At 35.0% G+C, this 21,640-nt stretch overlaps 2 protein-coding genes across 5 annotated transcripts; one reads left to right on the top strand and one right to left on the bottom strand.

Moving 5' to 3' along the window:
* Positions 1-819: 819 nt before the first annotated feature.
* LOC125197341 (leukocyte receptor cluster-like protein) lies at positions 820-3,903 on the top strand. Of its 3 annotated transcripts, none has more exons than XM_089069780.1 (2): positions 820-1,638; positions 3,337-3,903. In XM_089069780.1, the coding sequence occupies exon 1, from the start codon at positions 873-875 to the stop codon at positions 1,635-1,637; it is 765 nt and encodes a 254-aa protein (XP_088925906.1). In that variant the 5' UTR covers positions 820-872; the 3' UTR covers position 1,638; positions 3,337-3,903. The 3 variants fall into 3 exon arrangements, with proteins under 3 accessions (XP_088925906.1, XP_047952033.2, XP_047952032.2); XM_048096076.2 differs by having other exon boundaries at positions 3,327-3,903; XM_048096075.2 differs by having other exon boundaries at positions 3,321-3,903.
* Positions 3,904-4,431: 528 nt separating this feature from the next.
* On the bottom strand, positions 4,432-6,503 carry LOC125197304 (vesicle-associated protein 2-1-like). 2 transcript variants are annotated; one of them, XM_048096031.2, is made up of 7 exons: positions 6,417-6,503; positions 6,250-6,320; positions 5,852-5,933; positions 5,400-5,512; positions 5,142-5,279; positions 4,951-5,051; positions 4,432-4,867 (listed from the first exon to the last, which is right to left on the bottom strand). In XM_048096031.2, the coding sequence occupies exons 1-7, from the start codon at positions 6,469-6,471 to the stop codon at positions 4,690-4,692; spliced, it is 738 nt and encodes a 245-aa protein (XP_047951988.1). In that variant the 5' UTR covers positions 6,472-6,503; the 3' UTR covers positions 4,432-4,689. The 2 variants fall into 2 exon arrangements, with proteins under 2 accessions (XP_047951988.1, XP_047951989.1); XM_048096032.2 differs by lacking the exon at positions 5,852-5,933 and having other exon boundaries at positions 5,400-5,528.
* Positions 6,504-21,640: the final 15,137 nt, after the last annotated feature.

Below are 21,640 nucleotides of genomic sequence, written 5' to 3'. Positions count from 1 at the left end.
TATTAAAAAAAATTATTCATAGTACTCCCTCCGTTTCATAATATATGTCACACTTTTTTTTTTAGTTTGTCCCACAAAAGATCACATTTCCATTTTTAGAAAAAATTCTCTCTTATATTAGTATAAAAATTATTTCACTCTATTTAACCCACAAAATAAAACTTCCTAAAATCTCGTACGGTACGTAATCAGTGCATACGTCTAATTTGTGAAATGTAGACCAATAGCTAATTGCGAGATTTTAGACCAATATCCAGAAAACCTTCCTTTTACTTTCATAACTTATTCTCCGTATAAGAAATATACTCCCTCCATTTTGTCATAGTTGAGTCATTTTTTCAATTCGGGAAGTTTATTTATAGTTGAGTCATTTCTATATATGGTAACTTTTTTCTCTTTTTTACTTTACTTTCTCTTACTTTATTCTCTCTATTTTATTCACTTTATATTTTATTCTCTCTATCGTTTCCTCTCTTTTACTTTTTTATCTATTTAGGAAGTATTCGGTTTGCAAGACTAAATCTCATGATTAAATATGTATCATGTTTGGTTTCTAAGATTGACCCCCACAACTTAATCCTGGATAGTCTCATGATAATTAGTCATAGCTTCCCCCTCCAACTAAAATAATCACACAACTTAATTCTAGATGGATAGTCCTATGATAATTAGTCATAGCAACCGAACGTCACCTTATTTAGTACACCCAATATTCATTTTTAAAACTCCGTGCCAAAAAGTTTCCCCTCAACTATGGCGAAATGGAGAGGGAGTATATATATATTTTTTTATCCTTTTGCGAAATTTAACCAGAAGCCCTAATTTGATTTGTTTATAGCAACGATTTTCCTTCCAAATTCCGTTGAGCGATCATGGGAGGTCACGGTGGATTGAACATCCTCCCGCAGAAGAAGTGGAATGTCTACAACTTCGATAATCGGGAGAAGGTCCGCCTCGACGAGGTAGCCGCCGCCAAGGAGGAACAGCTCAAGCGCGAGCAATCTCGCCGCCGCGACACCGAGCTTCGCCTCGAGAAGCTCCGTCAGGCTCGTGGCCTACCCAGCCAACATCCACCCGAAGCCGACGAAAAACCCTCTGTCGAAACTGCACCCGCTCCTGCCCCTGCCCCTGCTCCTGCTCCTGCTCCTGCTCCTGCTCCTGCTCCTGCTCCTGCTGTATCAATTGCCGAGCCCTCAAATTCGGCGTCTGATTCAAAGCACATTAATTTGTTCGAAGGAATCAGGATTTTCGACCCGATCAAGCCCGGCGATGAGAAGAAAAGTGAAAAGAGAAGCAGATTTGCGAGGGATGATGATAAGAATAAGAGGCTGAAGAAGGAGGAGGTTAGGGTTGTGGGGCCGGAGGATGAGAATCATAAATTTGGGTACGGAGTTGCTGGGAAAGGCGTTAAATTGCCGTGGTATATGGCGAAGAGGGTTGCTGATGGGGACGACGACGACGGTGATGAAGAACAGAGGCGTAAGGAGAAGAAGAGGAGCTCTGGTGGTGGTAAAAAAACAATTGAGGAGTTGAGGGAGGAGAGGCTGAATAGAGAGAGGAAGGAGAAGGAGAGAGAAAGGGCTTTGTTGATGATGAAGCATAAGAAAGATGGGGGTTTTTCTTCCCGGAGGAGATGAGGTAATTTCTTGCAAATTTGGATTAGCAGAGTATTGAATTTTCTATTTATCTGTTCAGCATTTGAATGTTGGGATGGGGGTTTTCAGTAGCAAGATTTTAGATTCTGATTGGTGGAGATGCATTAAGTAGAATGCCTAATTTGTTAATTCGTCAGGTGCAAGCATGCTGTTCTTGATCATAAAACACTCTATTTAAATACGACTTAAGGACTATGTTTATATGCTGAGTGATTGAGAAGCTTATATGCCATGGTGTTGATACATTGTGTAGCATAGTGTAGCTGGCATGATTTGTTTGAATAACTACTGATATAGGAGTGAATACCCCTATGCTGAAAAATCTTTGTATTTTCTTGTTACTGTGTATTTGCTGGTGCTATGTTTGGACTCTAAAGACTTTGCATAATGTATAAGTTCAATCCTGGAGCAGTGTCTGGTGTTATCGTGTTATGGTTTTTGTGTTTTTATTTGCCTGTGAAATTTGTGTATGTGCTTTAGAGCCGAGCAGCATTTGTGCTGTAGCAGGTGTTTGATTTTTTATTTAGGATATACTTCTTCAATATTTACATTAATTATTTATACTAGAAAATTAGTACTAGTTTATATACTTCCAGGAATTTCCACACATCAAGTCATTCCTACAGTAAATGCTTACTATTGCAGAGATGCTGGTAATTTGGACACAGATGTATACAATCTTACATAAACGCAACAGCTCTGAATCCATTTAAAAATAATTATTAGGGTAGATAAACTACCAGCTGCTTATAATTAATTTGGTTAGGGTTAATTACTAAAGTTGGTTATTGGTTTATGTGCGTGTAACATGCAATTAATATCAGGCCAAAAGTGTATGGATGAAATCAATGCTGCTTAATCCCTTCCATTAATCCATTGCTCCCTCTATCCCACTGTGAGTGGAGCATTTCTTATTCGACAAGGGATTTTTATGTAGTTTTGTTTTGTGAGTTAAGTGAAGGTGAATAAAGTGGAGATAATGATGTTTCCATTTTCGGAATTTTGATAGAGGTCAAGCTAATGATCTCCATTATCTCTTGAGATTATTTTCATTATTATGGAGATTGTTGAAAGATTACTTTAAATGGCAAGGATTTGATTCCTTGTTTGTGTATATGTTGATTCACTTTCCTAGATTAGAGTTCGTAGGATCCCTATAAATAGCTCCTCTTAAGAAGAGCTAGATATCTCGGAAAATAAAGTTTTTTAGGACGGTATCAACCATAGGCAGTTTCGAAGGATTATCTTGGGCCTCTTTGGTGGATTGTTCTTCTTTTGATATTAAATTCCAGTTCTTGTTTTATTTCCGCCTTCACTCCATTTCAAAATGTGTTAATTAGAGTGGGACTTTCAAAAAAGCAAAATGTGTCAATCAGGATGGGATGGAGGGGGTATTTAATTTCATTCTCTCTAATATCACAAGGCACACTTTATTTTATTTCTATTGAAATGGTTTATATTTACACATGACTGTTCTTTGTACTAGCAATAAATAATAGTTGTCACAATCTCACAAATCAAGAATAGGCAGCACAGCTTGATTTGACATGGCTTATTCGGGAAAGCAAGTTCTTCTATTTGCTGCGAATCTCTCTCTTATGTGATGTTTTAGATCTTTTATCTTAGGATGCCTTCAGCCTTGGTTAAGTGCTCTTCTTTTTCCAGTTCCAGGTTATGGCAGGTGATGCAAATCTGGGGTGTATTCACTCTTATTTCACAAGATGGCAGGTTGTGCAGCTAACGTCATGTATTCATGGAACAATTGAAACAGCGAGAGCCTTCTTGTACGGGATCCAAGAAATTTACATTCGACATCTATGCATATAAGTATAACAAGTCATTGTCAAGGGAGAAGTGCAGTAAGCAGCCAGTGGGCAGAAGAAACTACAAAATTCTTCAGTGGCAAGTTGTGTGCTCGGGTTCTTGGTTCAATCATTTGGCCTCGTTCGAGCAATTAGAGCCGGCATGTACATCATGATAATTTCTGGTTTGCATATCATAGTCCACTCAAAACCATTTCCTTAACATTGTTATTTTCAGCCCAAGTACTCAAAAGAGAAAATATCAATGGTTTAAAATGAGATTAAGTACTCAAAAGCATTGTTATTTTCCCGTCATTCACCAATAATTATCATCTCTTCTACTTCAGGGAAATGGTTTTAAAGATTAGACTATTTGGTGAATATATTAAAATTGAATAATTAAACTAATTTTCATAATTTTCATATAGAGATGGAGTGTTAAATTATGATCTCTTGCAACTAATTTTACTTCTTTGTATTACCATCAGAGATAATAATACAACAGAAGTCGAGGTTTTTGGGTACTGTCACTAGTCCACCATTTAAATAACTATTATAAATAGCATCAAGGTGCATGACCTCAAGACTTGGCATTAAAAAACAAAAATTAACCACCTTTATTGCATCCTGAAATGTAGAAGCTATTTTCTTCATTGTACGCCGAGAAAGATTATTATTCTGAGAGAGAGTTCTTTTGTTCCTCTTTAATTTGTTAAGCCATGAGCGCAAAGCGTATGCGCGAAATGATAGCTAGAGGAATGGGCAGACATGAGAATGTCTGCCCTCGTGGGCACGTTCCTCTCTGGGTGGGTCAAGTCTAATCGAACGTCCAGAATTTGACTCACGTCGTTGCTTCTCTTTTTAATGGCAGTGTTGGCGCTTCCGCATGGTTAGTATCATGACATAGAATGGTGTAGTTTATTTCACGTCATATGAAAAATAAAAAGGAAAGCATTCCACGAGCCACATCAAGATTCCAGAAAAAAGAAAAAAATTAAGCAAGGGACATTTCTTATACAATGCTAATAGTTTGAAATCTAATTACATACTTAAGCACAGTATACAGTGGAAATTATTTGGAATTTAGAGTTATATGTATATACCCTTTCCTTTGATGAAGAACAAAAGCAGATACAAGCACTTGGATTTGGACAAGCCAACAAGAACTAAAAATCATGGAAACACAGACATATTTTCACCTTTCCATTTTCACTTCACATATATAACACGAATCATCCGACGGGAACTTGAGTTTCAAGGCCGGATCTGCTTCTCTTACGCTGGAAAACAACTGTAAAGAAATGAAGACAGATATAGACGAGAGTCTTGACTACCCAATCCTCAACTGAATCCGAAACCAGCCTCTTTGCCATCTTTATTACAAAAAATGTCACCACAAACATCCAACTCCTGCACGGAAAAGACGTTAGATCATCACTGATGTACAAAACTAGAATCGTGCATGGTTGGCAGACAACAGATGATTTATTCACCATATCACTGGGAGTATCCTCATGATGAGGTACAAAAAGATCAAACTCAGAAACAGAACAGAGATGGCCTTCATGTACAGATTGTCACCAAGCCACCCAAGCTGCATCACATGTAACATGGAGATAAGATAAGTATTAAGACAAATGTACACAAAACATCGAAGAAAATATTTACAGAGAAGCGAACTAACCTTAGTACTATTCGAACTTCTTTTTTTCAAGATTTGTCCATTTATTGAAGAGCCTCCTCCTGATCTTTGCTGCTGTTGAGGAAGAACATATACAACCCTCAATTTGTAATCTCCAACGGCATGTGCTCTGTTGTTGAACTATAAGAAAGAAAATGGCAATCCAAATGTCTATAATATATCATCAAACTCTAAAAAATTTAGATAAGAGTTACTTGGAAAAGACACAGATTTCTACAAGTAGAGATGTTAGTTAATTACCAGTTTCTGTGTTCTAGCTACTGTGTCATCAGGACTTGCTAGAACACTCTTTATCAGAAACTTATCCTTGCACTCCATGTTTGGAGGGACCTCCTCTGGAGCGCGCATAATAACTGCAAAACACTCAAACTAGAAATAACAAAAGGAAAAGGTCTGTAAAGGAACAACAACATTCGACATGCGTTTCAAATGTACTTTCCAACAATTCCTTGCTTCGGAAATTGCCTCTTTTTGGGTCAAAATCAACATTTTTTCTGCTTTCGTTTCTCAAAGTAGGAACTTAACAGTTACAGATTTGAAATCCTGAGGTCCATTACAATATAATCAACCAAGAAGGGAAAGTTCTTAATCGAAACATGATTGTGGTATTAATTTAAACCAAAATTAAGACTAAACTTCTCTATATATATTATCTAAAATATAAAAATGAACATGTTTAATTTATGGTGCACCTTCAACGTGACAAGTTGTTCCAGGTGAAAGAATTCCATTATTTGGTTTAACAAAGTACTTTTCTGGACTTGTAGTCATAACCTGACAAATATTATGAAACTGAGACATATATACATACATATAGTAGTAGTAGTTACTCCCTCCGTCCCAACTTAATTGTCACACTTCATTTTTTTTAAACCATAAATGACAAGTAGGTCTCACGTTCCACTAACTCACTTCACTTATATTTTATAATAAAATCAATATAAGAATATGAGTCTCACGTTCCACTAACTTCTCCAACCGACTTTTCTTTATCTTTCTTAAAACCCGTGCCCACTCCAAGAGTGACAATTAAGTTAGGTCGGAGGGAGTATTATAATGGAAATGAAAGAAATCCAAATTTGATTTTTACCTTAAAAGCAACATGCCTTGAGGAGTTGCTACACAATCGAATCCCGCAAGATGCATTTTTCATTAACTCAACTGAGCAAACCAAAACACACAAACAAAAATCAACAATTCAAGAAACTGAAAAAATCAAATTAATTAAACAGCAAAGCATAAAATGGAATTACTGACAGCAGAAGGTGAGCTCTTGAGGTTCGATTAGGAGAAGCTTTTCGGAGATGGACATTTTTGAGCAACGACTTGCAGAAAAATAATTAGCAGTTGAAATGAAATGAATTGGCAAAAGTCTATATAAATTAATCAAAGTCAAGAAACTGGGACATGATTGGCTAGTTGCAAGCTAGAGAAGAGAATATGGCGCCAACGACTAAATTAATAGTCCCTCCGTTTCATGTTAATAGACTCATTTTATTATTTTGAGAAGTTCCAAGATAATTGAGTAGTTTCTATTTTTGACAAAAAGTAACTCTCTTTTACTTTATTATCTTTTTATCTCGCTTACTATATTCATCATCCATTTAACACACTATTCTTAAACTCCGTGCCAAAAAGAAATGCGTCTATTATCAACGAATAGAGGGAGTACTGCTAATACCTCTAGCTGGACTATAAGGGTTCGTTTGATAAGAAAGACGAGATATAACAAGAATTGTTAAATAAGATAAGAAATGCGGGCTTCGTGTCAAGATAAGCTCGGTTGAAGGTTTTTTCGTTGTTGTTTGGTAGACAAGAAATTATCTAGATTTTGTATTAATAAATCATAATAAATGAGGTAGAAATGCTATCCGACCAAATTTGTGAGTTACATATCTTTGTATTTTAAGGAAAAATTTGCGGGCTCGGATGGGCCATAGAAAAAACCACGGGCTGACATAATAGGTTAACTATGATATCAAACACTTAGAAATAATCATACAAGTATCTATATCTAGGCATTACTAACTTATTAAACGAGCCATAAGAATATTTTAACTTGTATTACACATCCATGACTTTTTTAGTATAATTCTTACCTAACTTGTTTATTTTATGTATATCTGATTCAAATTAGACCAATTTAAAAATTTAAAATTCTACTTCCTCTGTCCGTCATTATTTGTTACTCCCTAGTTTCCTTTGTTGTTCGTCAATACTTATCACACTTACATGCATTTTACTATTTGAATGATAGGCTTCACAATACACTAATTTATTCTTTTCACATTTATTATAAAATTAATATATAAAAGTAGAATTCAGGTTCCACTTGACTTTGTTTTTAACCCAATTTGGATGTTACCTTTCTGTTGCGAGCTGGAGTAATTGAGGAGAAAGAGATTTGGACCATTTCTACGAGCCTCTATGGTCTAGTTGATTTAGGAAGCAACACATGCATAAGATGGAATGGGACATGGTTTGTTGTCTTGAGATGCATGTGTTTGATGGAATGGCCATAACCCCTGAACAGCCTAGGGAATTAATTTTTTATCATTCTCTGAAAAATAATTAGTTGATCAACTCATTCTTTTTTTTTTAATAATATTATAAGCAATATTATAATTAGATGTCAAGTCACACCTCTGGCGCCACGTAGGATAAGTTTGTGTCGAAAATTTATCGAGTCGGATTAAATAGAATTTTTACACAATCTAATAAAATTCATAACTTTTCATACAACATTTAAAATTCAAAAAGACTAAACTATTTTAAAAATTTATGACTTTATATACAATTTGCACGTTCTAAAACAAACCCAAGTTTAAATATTTTAGCCCCACATGCCACAACATCAGACGATAAATTCTTTTTCATGTTTCACTCCCTTCTTTAGTTTACTTTTTTATTCTTCACATTTATTTATATTTTTTAAATCAAGAGTCGTCCAGATTTTAATTCTTAGAATATTAAGTTTGCAGTCATTATAATTTCAATCACTATCTTTAATTTAATACTCACACCATTCCGCAAAATATATCACATTTGTGGAATGATACGAAATTTTAAGAGCTTTTATTTTGTATGTTATATAGAGAGATAAAATATAACTTTTATATTAATATAAGAGAGAACTTTTTTAAAAAAATGAAAATATGACATTTTTTTGGGACAAACTAAAAAAAAAATGTAACGTACGGAGGGAGTAGTATTTTCACGGACGAAATGAAAACAGTTCTTATTTTAAAGGACAAAAAAATATTTCTCTATTTTCATCATAACTTGTTTTCAAATTTCAAATAGTATAATATTAGTTCTTCTAAATTTGAGTGCGTATTTTTATTTATTGGTTTGATTCGATTTTTAAAAATTAAACCAAACAATAAATCAAATTATATACTAGTATACAATAATTTTATTACTATTATTTTAAATATTTTAATAATACTAGTATTATACTCCCTCCGTTTTTTAAAAATAGCAACTTTTATCATTTTAGTCCGTTCTTTAAAAATAACAACTTTCAAATTTTCTAATTTTGGAAATCTTTACACCCTTATATATCGATTTATTTACCATTTATGCCATTTACACCTCCCTAATAAAGTGGGTCCATAACCCACTAATATTAATTCAATTACTTTTTTTTTCTCTCTCTCCTACTTTACAAAATTTTTTTTCTCTCTTACTTTACCAATTTTTCCCTCTATCTCTCTTACTTTACCAAATTGTGCATTAAAACCCGTGCCGTTTCAAATGTCCTTATTTTTAAAAAACGGAGGGAGTATATGAATTTCAGCACCGGCAAATTAATTTTTCTGGTTCTGTCCCTGCTTGTTAAATTCATATTTAGCGGTTTTTATTTTGTTTTATATATTTTGTTTAATTTTAATAAATGTATAAAATAAATGAAACGAGCTTTGAATTATAAGAATAAATAGAATCAAACAAAATATGTAATCTATATGTCCCATAGAAATAGTCCATATCCATTTATAGAAATCTTTTTCTCCCTCATTTTTACTTTATCATTTATGGGTGCCACCATCCACTACAAATTTCCAATTACACATTAAAATCCATGCCAACTCCAAATGACATATTTCTATGGGACAGAGGGAGTATAAAAAATCAACTTTCAACATACATGCTCGAACAAGGACGATGCTCACATAAGGAGTTCACATGAGGTATATAGTATATCATTCAAATAATTTCACATTTTATTCACATGCCTTCTTCTATAAGCTTAAATTACATTAGTCAAATTCCCAGATTTCATAATTTAACCTACTATTATACTATAAGCGAAATTAAAAAATAAATATAAGTTAAATTCTTAAACTCTAGTAGCGAAATTCCTAAATTGCATAGAAAAGAGAAAAATTAATTCAGGCCACTGTGACGTTCAAAGTAATGCTGCAAACAAGCGCCCGAATCCGATCCCGGTTGTCTGCCCCGTAGTAGGCTGAAATCGCGACCGCTTCCAACCGAGTTGTCCTTCCTGCATTTAGGCTCCAACTTAACCCCCATCCTAGCGACCCATCAAGACTGTTTCGAATGCTCTACAAATTTCACTATGAAGTTGGAAAAGGTCACCCCTAAAAAATTAAATTCACGATTCCCATAAACTCGCTAGGGATTTCCCATAATATCATGTATATATATATGAAGATATTCAATACTCGAAGTAGAAAAATATTTGATAATCGAACATGTGTTACATCTAAAAAGACTAGCAATATATCTAAAGTTTGTAGGTATGTATAGTGTACACCAACACACTGGCCGATCTGGGGGGGGCAAGAGGGGGGCGATCACCCCTCCCATCCATCAGAGAGCCAAAATTTTTTCCTCGAATCTAGCTGAAAATAGTATTTCTCTCCTCTTTGTGGAGTGTAGAAATATATTTTTTTCAATAAATATAATATAAAATGTATAGTCCAATGATTTAGTTATTAGGCTTTTAACTAAGAGGTCCAAAATTCAACCCTCAAGAAAAATTTATTTTTTTCATTCTTTACTTTTTTATTTTATCAATTAATATTTGTTCTTATTACCAAAATAAAACCTTTAAATACTTTATGAAATCAAAACTCTTAGTAATTTTCATATAGTATTATTTTGTTATACTGATTTTTTAGTTAAAAATCATATATAATACTTATGTTAATATTTTTTTCTAAAGTACTTATAATTTGTGATCCATATTTGATCTCATTCTCTATGTAAAAAAATTGAACATTTTCAGTATTTATGTAATCTTTATATTTACTACTCCACTTTACTTATATCACTTTTGTATATAATATTACAATGATTTTTAATGTATTACAATAAGTTTATATTTTTAGATAAATAATAAGTACATATTTTCAAACTAATGCATATTTATATTTTACTAACAAAACTAGTGCTACTTAAATATTAATATAATATTATTTATTTTATTATTAAAAATAATATTAAATTATATTTAATATTAAAAACATTAAATTTAGCCCCTTCATTTCCGGCGTCTGGATCCACCGCTATATACCAATCACATATACAAAGTAAATGACTAATTTTTTAATGTGTCCACAAATTTAATGTCTATAATTTCAACTATCTCATTCACATGGAAATGATATGTAATGTACCTTATGTGACTTCTGTGGGTATCATCTTCGTTCAAAGCATATTTAGCATTTTTTTATTTTATTTTACATATTTTGTTTGATTAATTAAATTATTATAGATATTTTTATTTTTATTTTTTTAATCGAAAAACTCATAGTGGGCGGGGGATTTAGGGAGACCCCAAGCCGTGAATAAAATCAAAATATAACGTTCCAAAACGTGATCCTTGCCCAAAAGTGACTATGGATCCAAAGCAAGAACATGATAGGACAAACTAAAGATCCCACAAGTCGGGATCCTCCATGCTATCAAAACTAAAATATGAACAAATGGAAGAACCAATTGAAAAACAATAAGAACCACTCTAAAGTCAAAATCAATCCACATCTCTGCGTCGGAAGCGAAGTTAGGATATCCCAGCTGGTCCATCCTAACAAGCGCCTTCAGGTATTATAGATATATCTTAGGGAATAAAATGCGACATTATTTGGAGGTATAGTTGATAAGCTTACAGGAGGAATTGTGAATACAATGCGAAATTATTTGAATGATATATGACATGCTACATGCTACATACTACATACCTTATGAGAGCTCTTTATGTTAGAAAGAGAATATGTGAGTCTTAAGTATGTTGGAAAAAGAATATGTGAGTCCCAAGTGTATTGGAAAGAAGATAACATAATATAGTTCCCAGGTACATTTATATCTATAGTCTTATAAATATCTATGTATTCCCTCCGTCCCAACTAAGTTGAGTCATTTTCCTTTTCGACAAAAAATAAACATTCAATCACTCTTACTTTATCTCATCATTTATTTTACTTTCTCTTTATCTCTCCTACTTTTTTCTCTTTCCTATTTTATTTAATCTATTTAACACAATTTCTTAATCTCCGTGTCTAAAAGTTTTGCACTAACTTAGTTGGGACGGAGGGAATACTATGTATCAACAAATAACAATTCAAGTCTAATACTACAATGTAGTCAATAAAACTTTTAGTATCTTTTATTTTCTGCAGTCTACTTTTTAATATAGTAGGTGAGCAGATTGGGTCCTTTTGTATGGATCGACCTGTATCTATGGAAAAAAAAAGAGACCAAAACCCTCCCAAATATACAGCCAAGAATCTGCCTAAATAAACCAAAGTGAAAAATTAATCTCAAACTAGTGGGATTTCTAATGGTTCAAACCAAACAGTGGTGTGCTCGATGAGGGCGTCGAGGGAGCCACCCAGAAATTAAAGGTTGTGGTCATCGTCAACGGAGAAGAGCCGGAGACGGGGGCGCACAATGGTCGGGAAAGTGCCGACTGATGACTGAGCAAATGCCTGAAACATTAGACGGCGAGAGGGCGTCGCAGCGGCGCTGGTGGCGAGGAGGCTGGGCGAAGGCAGTAAGGCGCCAACTCTGTGCCAGCACCGAGCGGCGGTGGTAGCACAAGGCGATGGCAACGGCGGTGGAAACCCGACAGCGATAGGCTATGATTGTATGCTTGCTGGTAATGTAAGTCTGATGACCGGAGAGAATGTGAAGAAAGGCAGCAGAGAAGATAGCAAATTAGGGAAGGAAGAAAGGCCCACAAATTATGAAGAAAATTCAATCAACTCTGTTAGTGACTGAAGAATTGTGTGAAGAAGGAAAAAGATCAAAAACTATATAAGATGGCTCCTAAATAGTAGTAAAAATAGTTTAGACTAGTTCCCGGGCACGAGTTAAAACTGTGAATCAAAACTTGAAGAGCTCCTTGATAAGAGCCTAAACTTTCAATGAAGAAAAATGAAGAAGTTCCTTAAAATGAGTCTAAACGTTCAATGAAGTAAAAATAACTCCTTGATACAAGTATAAAATATCAATGATGAATTGAAGAAGCTCTATGATACGAGCATAAACTATCAATGAAAATTAAAGGATTCATGAATACAGATATAAACTATTTATCAAAGTGAAGATCGTGTAAGTTAAGAATCGAAAAAACTCAATAACTAACTTGAGGGGTGTGTTTGAAAGAGAATATGTGAGTCCCAAGTATGTTGGAAAGAGAATATGTGAGTCCCTAGTGTATTGGAAAGAGGATAGCATAGTATAGTTCCTAGTTACATTTATATCTAGAGTGGAGTCCTATAAATACCTATGTACTATGTATCAACAAATAACAATTCAAGTCTAATACTATGTAGTCAAATAAAACTTTTAGTGTCTTTTATTTTCCACAATTTACTTTTCAACAATTTTATTATAGATATCTTAGCAAATAAAATGTGACATTATTTGGAGGTATAGCTGATAAGCATACAAGAGGAATTGTGAATAAAATGTGAAATTATTTGAATGATATGCTACATAGCACATACCTTATGAGAGCTCCTTGTGTGAACAACATTTTCTTTCGACGCATGCACGTTTAGCATTGTTTGCTTTATTTTATATATTTTATTTTTGATTCTAATAAATTCTTAAAATTCAATGCTCGATTTTTTATTTTATTTATAGTCCACAAAATGAAGATACCTATTGAGAGCACAGAGAAAGAAAAGAAGATAAGCCACGTTTTGCATGCACATTGTGTCATTGTGATTGCATTTTTTCCCTATAAATACCCCTTTCGTGTTAACACTAGAAACCCCACAAACCAATTTTCCTATATCATCATCAGTTTAGTTCAATCAACTACAATGACGAGTATTTGTCAAGGTAAATGTAATAAAAGTAAGTGAATATGGCTTCAAATATTCAACTAATTAATTTGATGGTATGTATGTTTAGGAAAGAGCTCGTGGCCAGAGCTGGTGGGGACTTTCAGTATACTGGCTAAACATGTGATCGAGGCAGAAAACTCATTGGTGACTGCCATCATTGTGTTTCCAGAACAACAACCCATCATCGGGAATTTCGATTGCACTCGTGTGTGGGTATTTGTGGACGACGACGGTGATGTCATTAAGACTCCCGTGATCGGCTAAGATCTGCTACATATGTGTGTGTGTGGGTGAGTGTTCGCGTGTCTCGTATTTCTATGTGTGTTTTAGTTTGGACCCAAAATCAGTCTATTATTTTTGGAGTACTATTTCTATTTCCGTTCAATGTGTATGAATAAATGGGACAAATGTACGTTCACTGAATACAAATGTAACAAATGTTTGTTGTATTTTATGTTACACAAAACCTCCCCACTCACAATTAGTTTGGGTTCTCAATTTCTTCATTCTAATAATTGAGGTATTCCTTCTAAAAAACAGGGTGCTCACTGAATGTCCTCTTTTTGTAGTGCATCGTATAAGCTAGCTTAAGGTACAACTTTATTCAAGCTCTAACTATAAAAAAAAATCACCAAATAGCGGCAGATATTTACCTACTAAATCTCAAACTTCCGCCAACATAAGGATTTAGTGGCGGATTAGTCGTAGAAGTGAATCACAACAATTTTTTTGTCAGTATATATTAGTGGCGGATTTTTGCCACAGAAAATAGTTTGAGAAATTCTGCGATTAGAAATTGGAAATAGTGATGGATTAGAAGACTTATTTCTGACACTATTACAGGCAGGAAGAATGTGATCAAATGCAAACTCTAAATATTGTACAAACTTCAAATTATGATTTAGACCATTAAAAAATATCAACAGATGACAAAATAGCAGCAACAGAAAATGTCAACACAATGTCAACGATCGATGCGTGTTGATACTGTGTTGACATTTTCTGTTGCTACTATTTTGTCATTTGTTGATATTTTTTAATGGTCCAGATCATAATTTGGAGTTTGTACAATATACTCCCTCTGTCCCACTAGAAATGAAACGTTTTCCTTTTTCGGCTGTCCCATTAAAAATGAAACATTTCTTAAAATAGAAATAACTTTATCTCTACTTTTCCCTCTCTCTTACTTTACTTTCTCTTCTTTAACTCATAAAACAATACTACATAAAATCTTGTGCCGAAAAGCAAACGTTTCATATTTATTGGGACGGAGGGAGTATGAGTTTGCATTATATACCTACCTACTGGCAAATATGTTTCAGCCACTAAATTTTGATAGCGAACAATGGCGAAATAGTATCATTACAATAGATTCCGCCATGATTATATTATAAGGGGATCCATAATAATTTCCCAAGACATGCCAACTAGTGATTGATCTCTAATTAATAACAAACAAAATAGGATAAATTGGATCTAGGCACAAAAACTAGATTCCGAAGGAATGGATGGATGGAAAAAGATGGGAGAAGCGTATACGATGAGAGATCTAAATTGGAACATCAACATCTCCTCCAAAACAATAATGGCATGCCTAGGCAACTTTCACCATGCTAGATCCCAAAGGATAAATTGGATCCGGGCACAAAACCTAGATCCCAAAGGATTGGATGAAAGGAAGGAGATGTGAGAACTGTATATGATGAAAGATCTAACTTGGAACCTCAAGACTCCTCCAAAACAATAAATGCGATCCTAGGCAACTTTCACCATGCTAGATCACTCTATGGCTCCACTACTCCATGGATACAAAAACTATGGTTAAATCTATAAAATGAAACAAGCAACCTTCAAATTAAGTTGGAATTAGATAGATTCTCTTTAGGAGAAAAACTCACAAATGAGATACAATTTCAATTTATCAAAGTCTAATGTGCAAAATCACTAAGGGGTCTGGTCTATTTATACTAGTCCCTAAACAAGGAATTAAAAACTACATAAGTTGGTAAATATGGAAAGATCGTTGAAGTGACCTGGACAAGGTAAGGTTGTCACAAAGGTCACCCAACCTGGGTGACGACTCTGGAATCACAAAGTCAGAACTTCGAACCCTCCCTAGATGAGGTTGGTATGGAGCCGTCCGGCCCGGGTGGATCTTCTGTCACCCCTTGGTTAAGTGACCCGACCGGGATGGTCTAGTGTGAGGGTCTACCCGGCTCGGGTAGAACGTGTGAACTCTCATGTGAACCATGCTCGCACCCGTCTTCATGCCATAACTCTTCTCGAGCTCCATATTCGTCCCTTCCTCATCAAAAAGCTTCCGGTTTTCCCGATACGATTCCCTATGATCGTATCATTATACTCCCTCTGTTCCATGTTAATTTAGTCATTTTTCTATTTTAGGATGTTGTAAGATAATTGAGTCATATCTATTTTTGGCAAAATGTAACACTCTTTTTTTTACTTTATTTTCTCTTCATCTCTCTTTCTTTATTCATTCTTACTTTATTTACCATCCATTAAACATACTATACTTAACCTTCGTGCCACAAAGAAGTGTTTTATTAATAAGGAATGGAGGAAGTAGCTTATATGTTGATTGGCATGATGAAACAAATAAATATATCATTCTAAAAACGATAAGAAATTGTTCTCTACTACCCACAAAAATAGTGTTACTTCCTATGTTCCAACTAAGTTGAGTCAAAATTTTTGAGCACAAAGATTAATAAATTGTGTTAAAGAGTAGGAGAGACAAATAAAATATGAGATATAAAGAGAGAGTAAAGTAAGTATTATAAAGAGAGAGTAATATAAGTGATGTAATAAAGTAAGAGTAATTGAGTATTTTGTTTTTTATCAAATAAGAAAGTGAGTCAACTTAGTTGTGATATTTCAAAAAAAATACGATTAAATTAAGTTGGGACAGAAGGAATATTTGTTAAAATTGTGATATGATGTATGAGTTACTGTTATGTGCATTATAAAATTGTCGAAAATTTTAAAGACGTAATTTAAGGGTGCATTAATTACGGAGTAATAAAATTTACTTCGAACTTTAATGTTCACCAAAAGCATATATATAAGCATTATTGGTGTAGCTAAAATTTGTTAGGAGTACTAAAAAATTGAAGCATATACACGTTCAATTGGTTTTACTATAATGACTTCACTTCTCGAAAATTTTGTGGTAGTGCAAAGTATTATAAAACGTTTGGACGGAGAACATGAATTCGAATTCGTTGATAGATGATTTATTGTTTTTAATATAAATCATGCATTGTTCCATAATATTCCCTTTATCATTATATGAAAACATATGTACTATACACATTGATACATCATTGCCACTCTGCAGACAGGACCATGATCACAAAAAATAATTCCACAATTTATGAGGTCTGCAAATATTCAGTACACTTCATCTCCATAGGTAGGTTTGTATTTATTTTTCAATCAATGACTCAGTAACTACTACACATCCATAAATTAAGACAACCTGTCTATAAAGACGTGAAATGCACATTTTGCACATTGTAGTTGTAATGTAACAAAGAAAATAATTCCACAATTTATGAGGTCTGCAAATATTCAGTACACTTCATCTCCATAGGTAGGTTTGTATTTAAAATTCAATCAATGACTCAGTAACTACCACACATCCATAAATTAAGACAACCTGTCTATAAAGACGTCAAATGCACATTTTGCACATTGTAGTTGTAATGTAACAAAGAGTAAAGTACTATTTTGATCTAAATTATAAGTAAACACTAACAAATATTAGAATTGAAATAAAGATGACAGAATTCTCACACAAAGTAGGACAAATTCAACCCCTATTCTGAGAGAGAGAGAGGAACGAAAATTGTAGAGAAAAAGTTATCTACGTCTCTCATTTATTCTTCTATTTATATTAAGTTACACATTGGGCCCAATCAGGAATCTATGGAAGTTTGAATGCAGGCCACACACAATTAAGCTTTTATCTAATTAAATTGAATCCCAATTTAATATAAGCTTGGATTGGAAATGTTATTATCAGCCACTACAGTAATAATATTGATTTACCCATTCAAATCCGAAATTTCAAGTAATCCGGGTTTCTTCATTTACATAATTATTTTCCGCGCTTAAGATTTAAATACCCATTAATTAATTGAAGTCTGTTATGGACTTAATTAATTAATAGTGTTTTATTTACTCCACGAGTGGACTCAGCAAGAAATGCTAATTTAATATTCATGGAATAATTAAATTCCAACTAGCTAGGTTCCGAATAATAAAATTTTATTTCGAGCTCCTCTTGATGATATTATCAAGCCAGACTCTCCTGGGGCGCGATTCAACATAATAACAATCCCAACACTGCTAGATATTAATTACCACTATCCAAAATATAAGGTTCTTGGGTTGTGAAAAACCCACACAATTTGATAAATCAATGTAATGCATAATCAATAACGTATGCTCAATGCTAAATATATTGATTAAAAAATGGTAGTTTATCAAGATCTTCGTCTTTTAGTAGATAGCATAAAGACTTGTCCTGCTGTTAGATCCGTTCAGTGCTGTAACACACTAATGTCATCTTATTTCGTTAAGGCTTGGAAATATACGCATTGACATTGCAACTTTTCACGATAGGTAGTCAAAGTCTATCTGGGTTGTGAAATTCTTTTTTCTCTTTGTTTAGAACCGACCATGTTATCTTAAAGTGGATGCACAACTGGTCTACTAAAACATAGACTTTGACTTATTATGTTTTCTTATATATTTAAACATGTAAAAACAACCATTAAATGTAAACTTAACACCATTATGACAAAATAACATGTTTTATTCCTTGGAAAATAAAATAAGAGGTTTTAAAGACTCGAAAGGTGATTTCTAGTATACAAAACTCTAACATTATCCAACACTTAGAATAGATGCGAAGTAATGAAAAAAATGGACATTAAATAAATAGGAACTGTATAAACCAAAGTCGTTACTAACACATCCTTAGAATTCTGTGAGTTTAGTTACACATGATTAAATAATCTAAAAATATAATTTGTAGGGAAAAAGTTGGAAACATAAGAACTAAAACAATAAAACCCAAAGGTTGAATGATATAGTCTTGATCTTCTATTGAATCCTCACTTCAAATGTCTTGGATCTTTGATGAACAAGGGAAAGAACTCTCAAATATTAAGCTCTGTTAATTAATTAGCAAAAGGTACATTTGATGAAGCTTTGAGGGGTATTTATAGCCTTTAAGTCGTGTGCCTAGATATGGTAAATCTTTGGCATAGTATGGTAAGTCTTGGAGAAAAAAAGGCAATTTCTGTGCGTCGCATTTTCCCAGTCGGCGCCTGCACGTTGTTTAGTGGTCGCTGGCAATCACTCAGTAGCTTCTAACTCTCGAACAATGGTCATTGCGCACACTCCAGCGGTAGCTGGACGTGTTATTCTTTTCAGTTCTATTTTTCGAAGCGGATTCTACAGGGGCGGCAGTCGATGGTGGCCAGCGGTTGCTGGCTGATGTGCAGCGGACCGCTGGCTGGCTCGAAAACTCCAGATCCATATTCAACATTTTGCTATTATTGAAAAACTAATACTATAAAAGTAGGGTGCACATTCCACTTAACTTTTTCCACTCAATTTCATTCAGTTTTTTTTTTTTTGAATCCGACTGGTCAAATATGGGATATCTAGGGACAGGATGAAGTATAATTTAATTTCCAAATTACATTGGTGAAATTCCCAAATTTCATAATTTAACTTTCTAAAAATATATGAGAGAAATTAAAAATTAAAATATAATTTAAATTCTTAAACTACAGTAGCGAAATTTCTAAATTGCATAGAAAAAAGAAAAATTAACCCAAGCCACTGTGACGTTCAAAAATGCTGCAAACAAGCTGAGAAGCGACCTAGCAGCCTGGTTGTGTGCCCTGGAGTAGGCTGAAATTGTGACCACTTTCATCCGAGTTGTCCTGCATTTAGGCTCCGACTTAGCCCCCATCCTGGCGATCCATCAATCTGTCAAGAGACTGTTTCGAATGTTCTACAAATTTCACTACGAAGTTGGAAAAGATGACCCCTAAAAGATCGAACAAGGCCCATAAAGTCGTTAGGGTATTCCTATAATACCATGTATACAAAGATGTTCAATACTTGAAGTAGAAAATATTTGATAATCTAACATATTTTAAATCTAAAAAGTCTAGCAATATATATAAAGTTTGTATAATGTTATGCTGTAAACCTTGTGTGAGCTCTATGAGTATCATCTTCATTCAACGTATGTTTAGCGTTTTTTATTTTATTTTACATATTTTGTTTGATTAATTAAACTTATTATAGAAATCAAATGCGACATTATTTGGAGTTACAGTTGATAAGCTTATAGGAGGAATTGTGAATAAAATGTGAAATTATTTAAATGATATGCTACATACTACATACCTTATAGGAGCAACATCTCGTTCGACGCATGCATGTTTTATTTTATATATTTGTTTGATTCTAAATAAATTCATTAAAAATCAATGCTCGATTTTTTATTTTATTTATAGACTATAAAATGAAAATACCCAGGGATGGACCTAGCGTAGGCCAAGCCGCCGCTCCAGCGGGGCTTGGCTGGCGCCGGACCAATATTCTTCATGGCCGCCCCAGAAATGTGACTGAGTGAATTTGTTTGTGTGCAACATTGAGGAATGAGGAAGAAAGGAAAAGGAGAGAGAATGGAACCTGTAGATCTTGAAAAAGTTAAAGCTACTCTTGGGAAGACGCCTATAGGCTTACGCCATCCCACATCTCGAGTACAATTTTTTTTTTATAATCTTATTCGAGCATATTCAATGGCTTTAGGTCAGCCATAGGCCAGCCATAGCCTAGCCAAAAACTCCTCCTGCCACATCATCAGGACAAGAAACTGGACAAGCAATAGCCTAGCCATAGACCCGCAAAATTATAAAAAATAAATAAATTACAATCACGCAAATTAAGGAATTAAATTTACGACACAAATACGGGAAAATGCGATAATTTTATTATAAATTAAAAAAAGTACAAAAAAAAAAAATACATAATTTTTTTAAAAAAATAAACACCATCCTGCTTCATGTCACGATCCTCGTCTCACTCCTCGTCACCGCCGTCGCCGCTACTCGGGAACCCCAAATCTGGCGCAGCTGAGTCCCCCTCGTCTCCCATGGCCCTACGTGCGTGGTCCAAATCGGCCTACATACTTTGAAGGAGCTCATAAAGAACCCATTCTCCACAGGGTCATCTGCCGCCTTCCATTGATTGACGATTTTCCACATGTTCATCGCCGTTTGTTGACGTGCGAGTTCGGCGAGCTCGGCTGTCGACTTGCCAGTAGGGGGGGATGCCGACTGGACCTCCTGGGACCCCTGGGTGACTCCCCTTGAACGGGCTCGTTGCGCCGTCCTTTGACCAACCGGGCGGGTGCGGCGAGCAAACGATGGAGGGGACGGGAACTCCTGAGCATCTTTGGGGAGCTCGTGGGAACCACCGCTGCTGCTGTAGTCACCGGCGAGGTTCAGCCGCCGCTTCTTCGGCCAGCCAACTTCGACATCCGCCCGAAACTTCTCAGAATCCATCAGCACCTCATAGCAGTTCCAGAAGGTGAACTCCTTATAAACATTCGTCAAGGGGAATTGCGCCTCCGCCATCCTCCTGACATCGTCGTTAGTTTGGCCGCTGGTCTTCATGCGAGGTTGTTGGCGTACTACCCCGCAAAATCGGGAGACCGCAACCCCGATTCGGTCCCACTACTTTCGGCACTCCTCCCCGCTGTGTGGCTTCCCATGTGGGCAATGTGTCTTATAGGTTGCTGCAATCTTAGCCACAAGTTGCCGATCTTCTGATTGTTCGACTGGAGAGGATCATCGCAAACAGTCACCCAAGCCTTGGACAGCCTGACGTTCTCGTCATCAGCCGGCTGCGACGACTCGCTGACCACCCTTTTGCCGTTGCCCCTTTTCTTCTTCGGTTCGCCCCGACCCCGACCTACTCCCCCTGTATGAATGCGAGTGTCGTCGTATCGATCGACTTGTCCTAACAACTCCTCTAGGGAGAAAGTGTCATCTCCAGTGAATTGAGTCTCCACTAGGGTCGATGTGTGGGAAGACGTAGTAAAAAAGT

The sequence above is a fragment of the Salvia hispanica genome, chromosome 4, assembly GCF_029641045.1.
Source record: "Salvia hispanica isolate PSC_SH4W2 chromosome 4, Shi_PSC_v1, whole genome shotgun sequence".
NCBI lineage: Eukaryota > Viridiplantae > Streptophyta > Magnoliopsida > Lamiales > Lamiaceae > Salvia > Salvia hispanica.
This window is presented reverse-complemented; position numbering and strand designations above follow the sequence as displayed.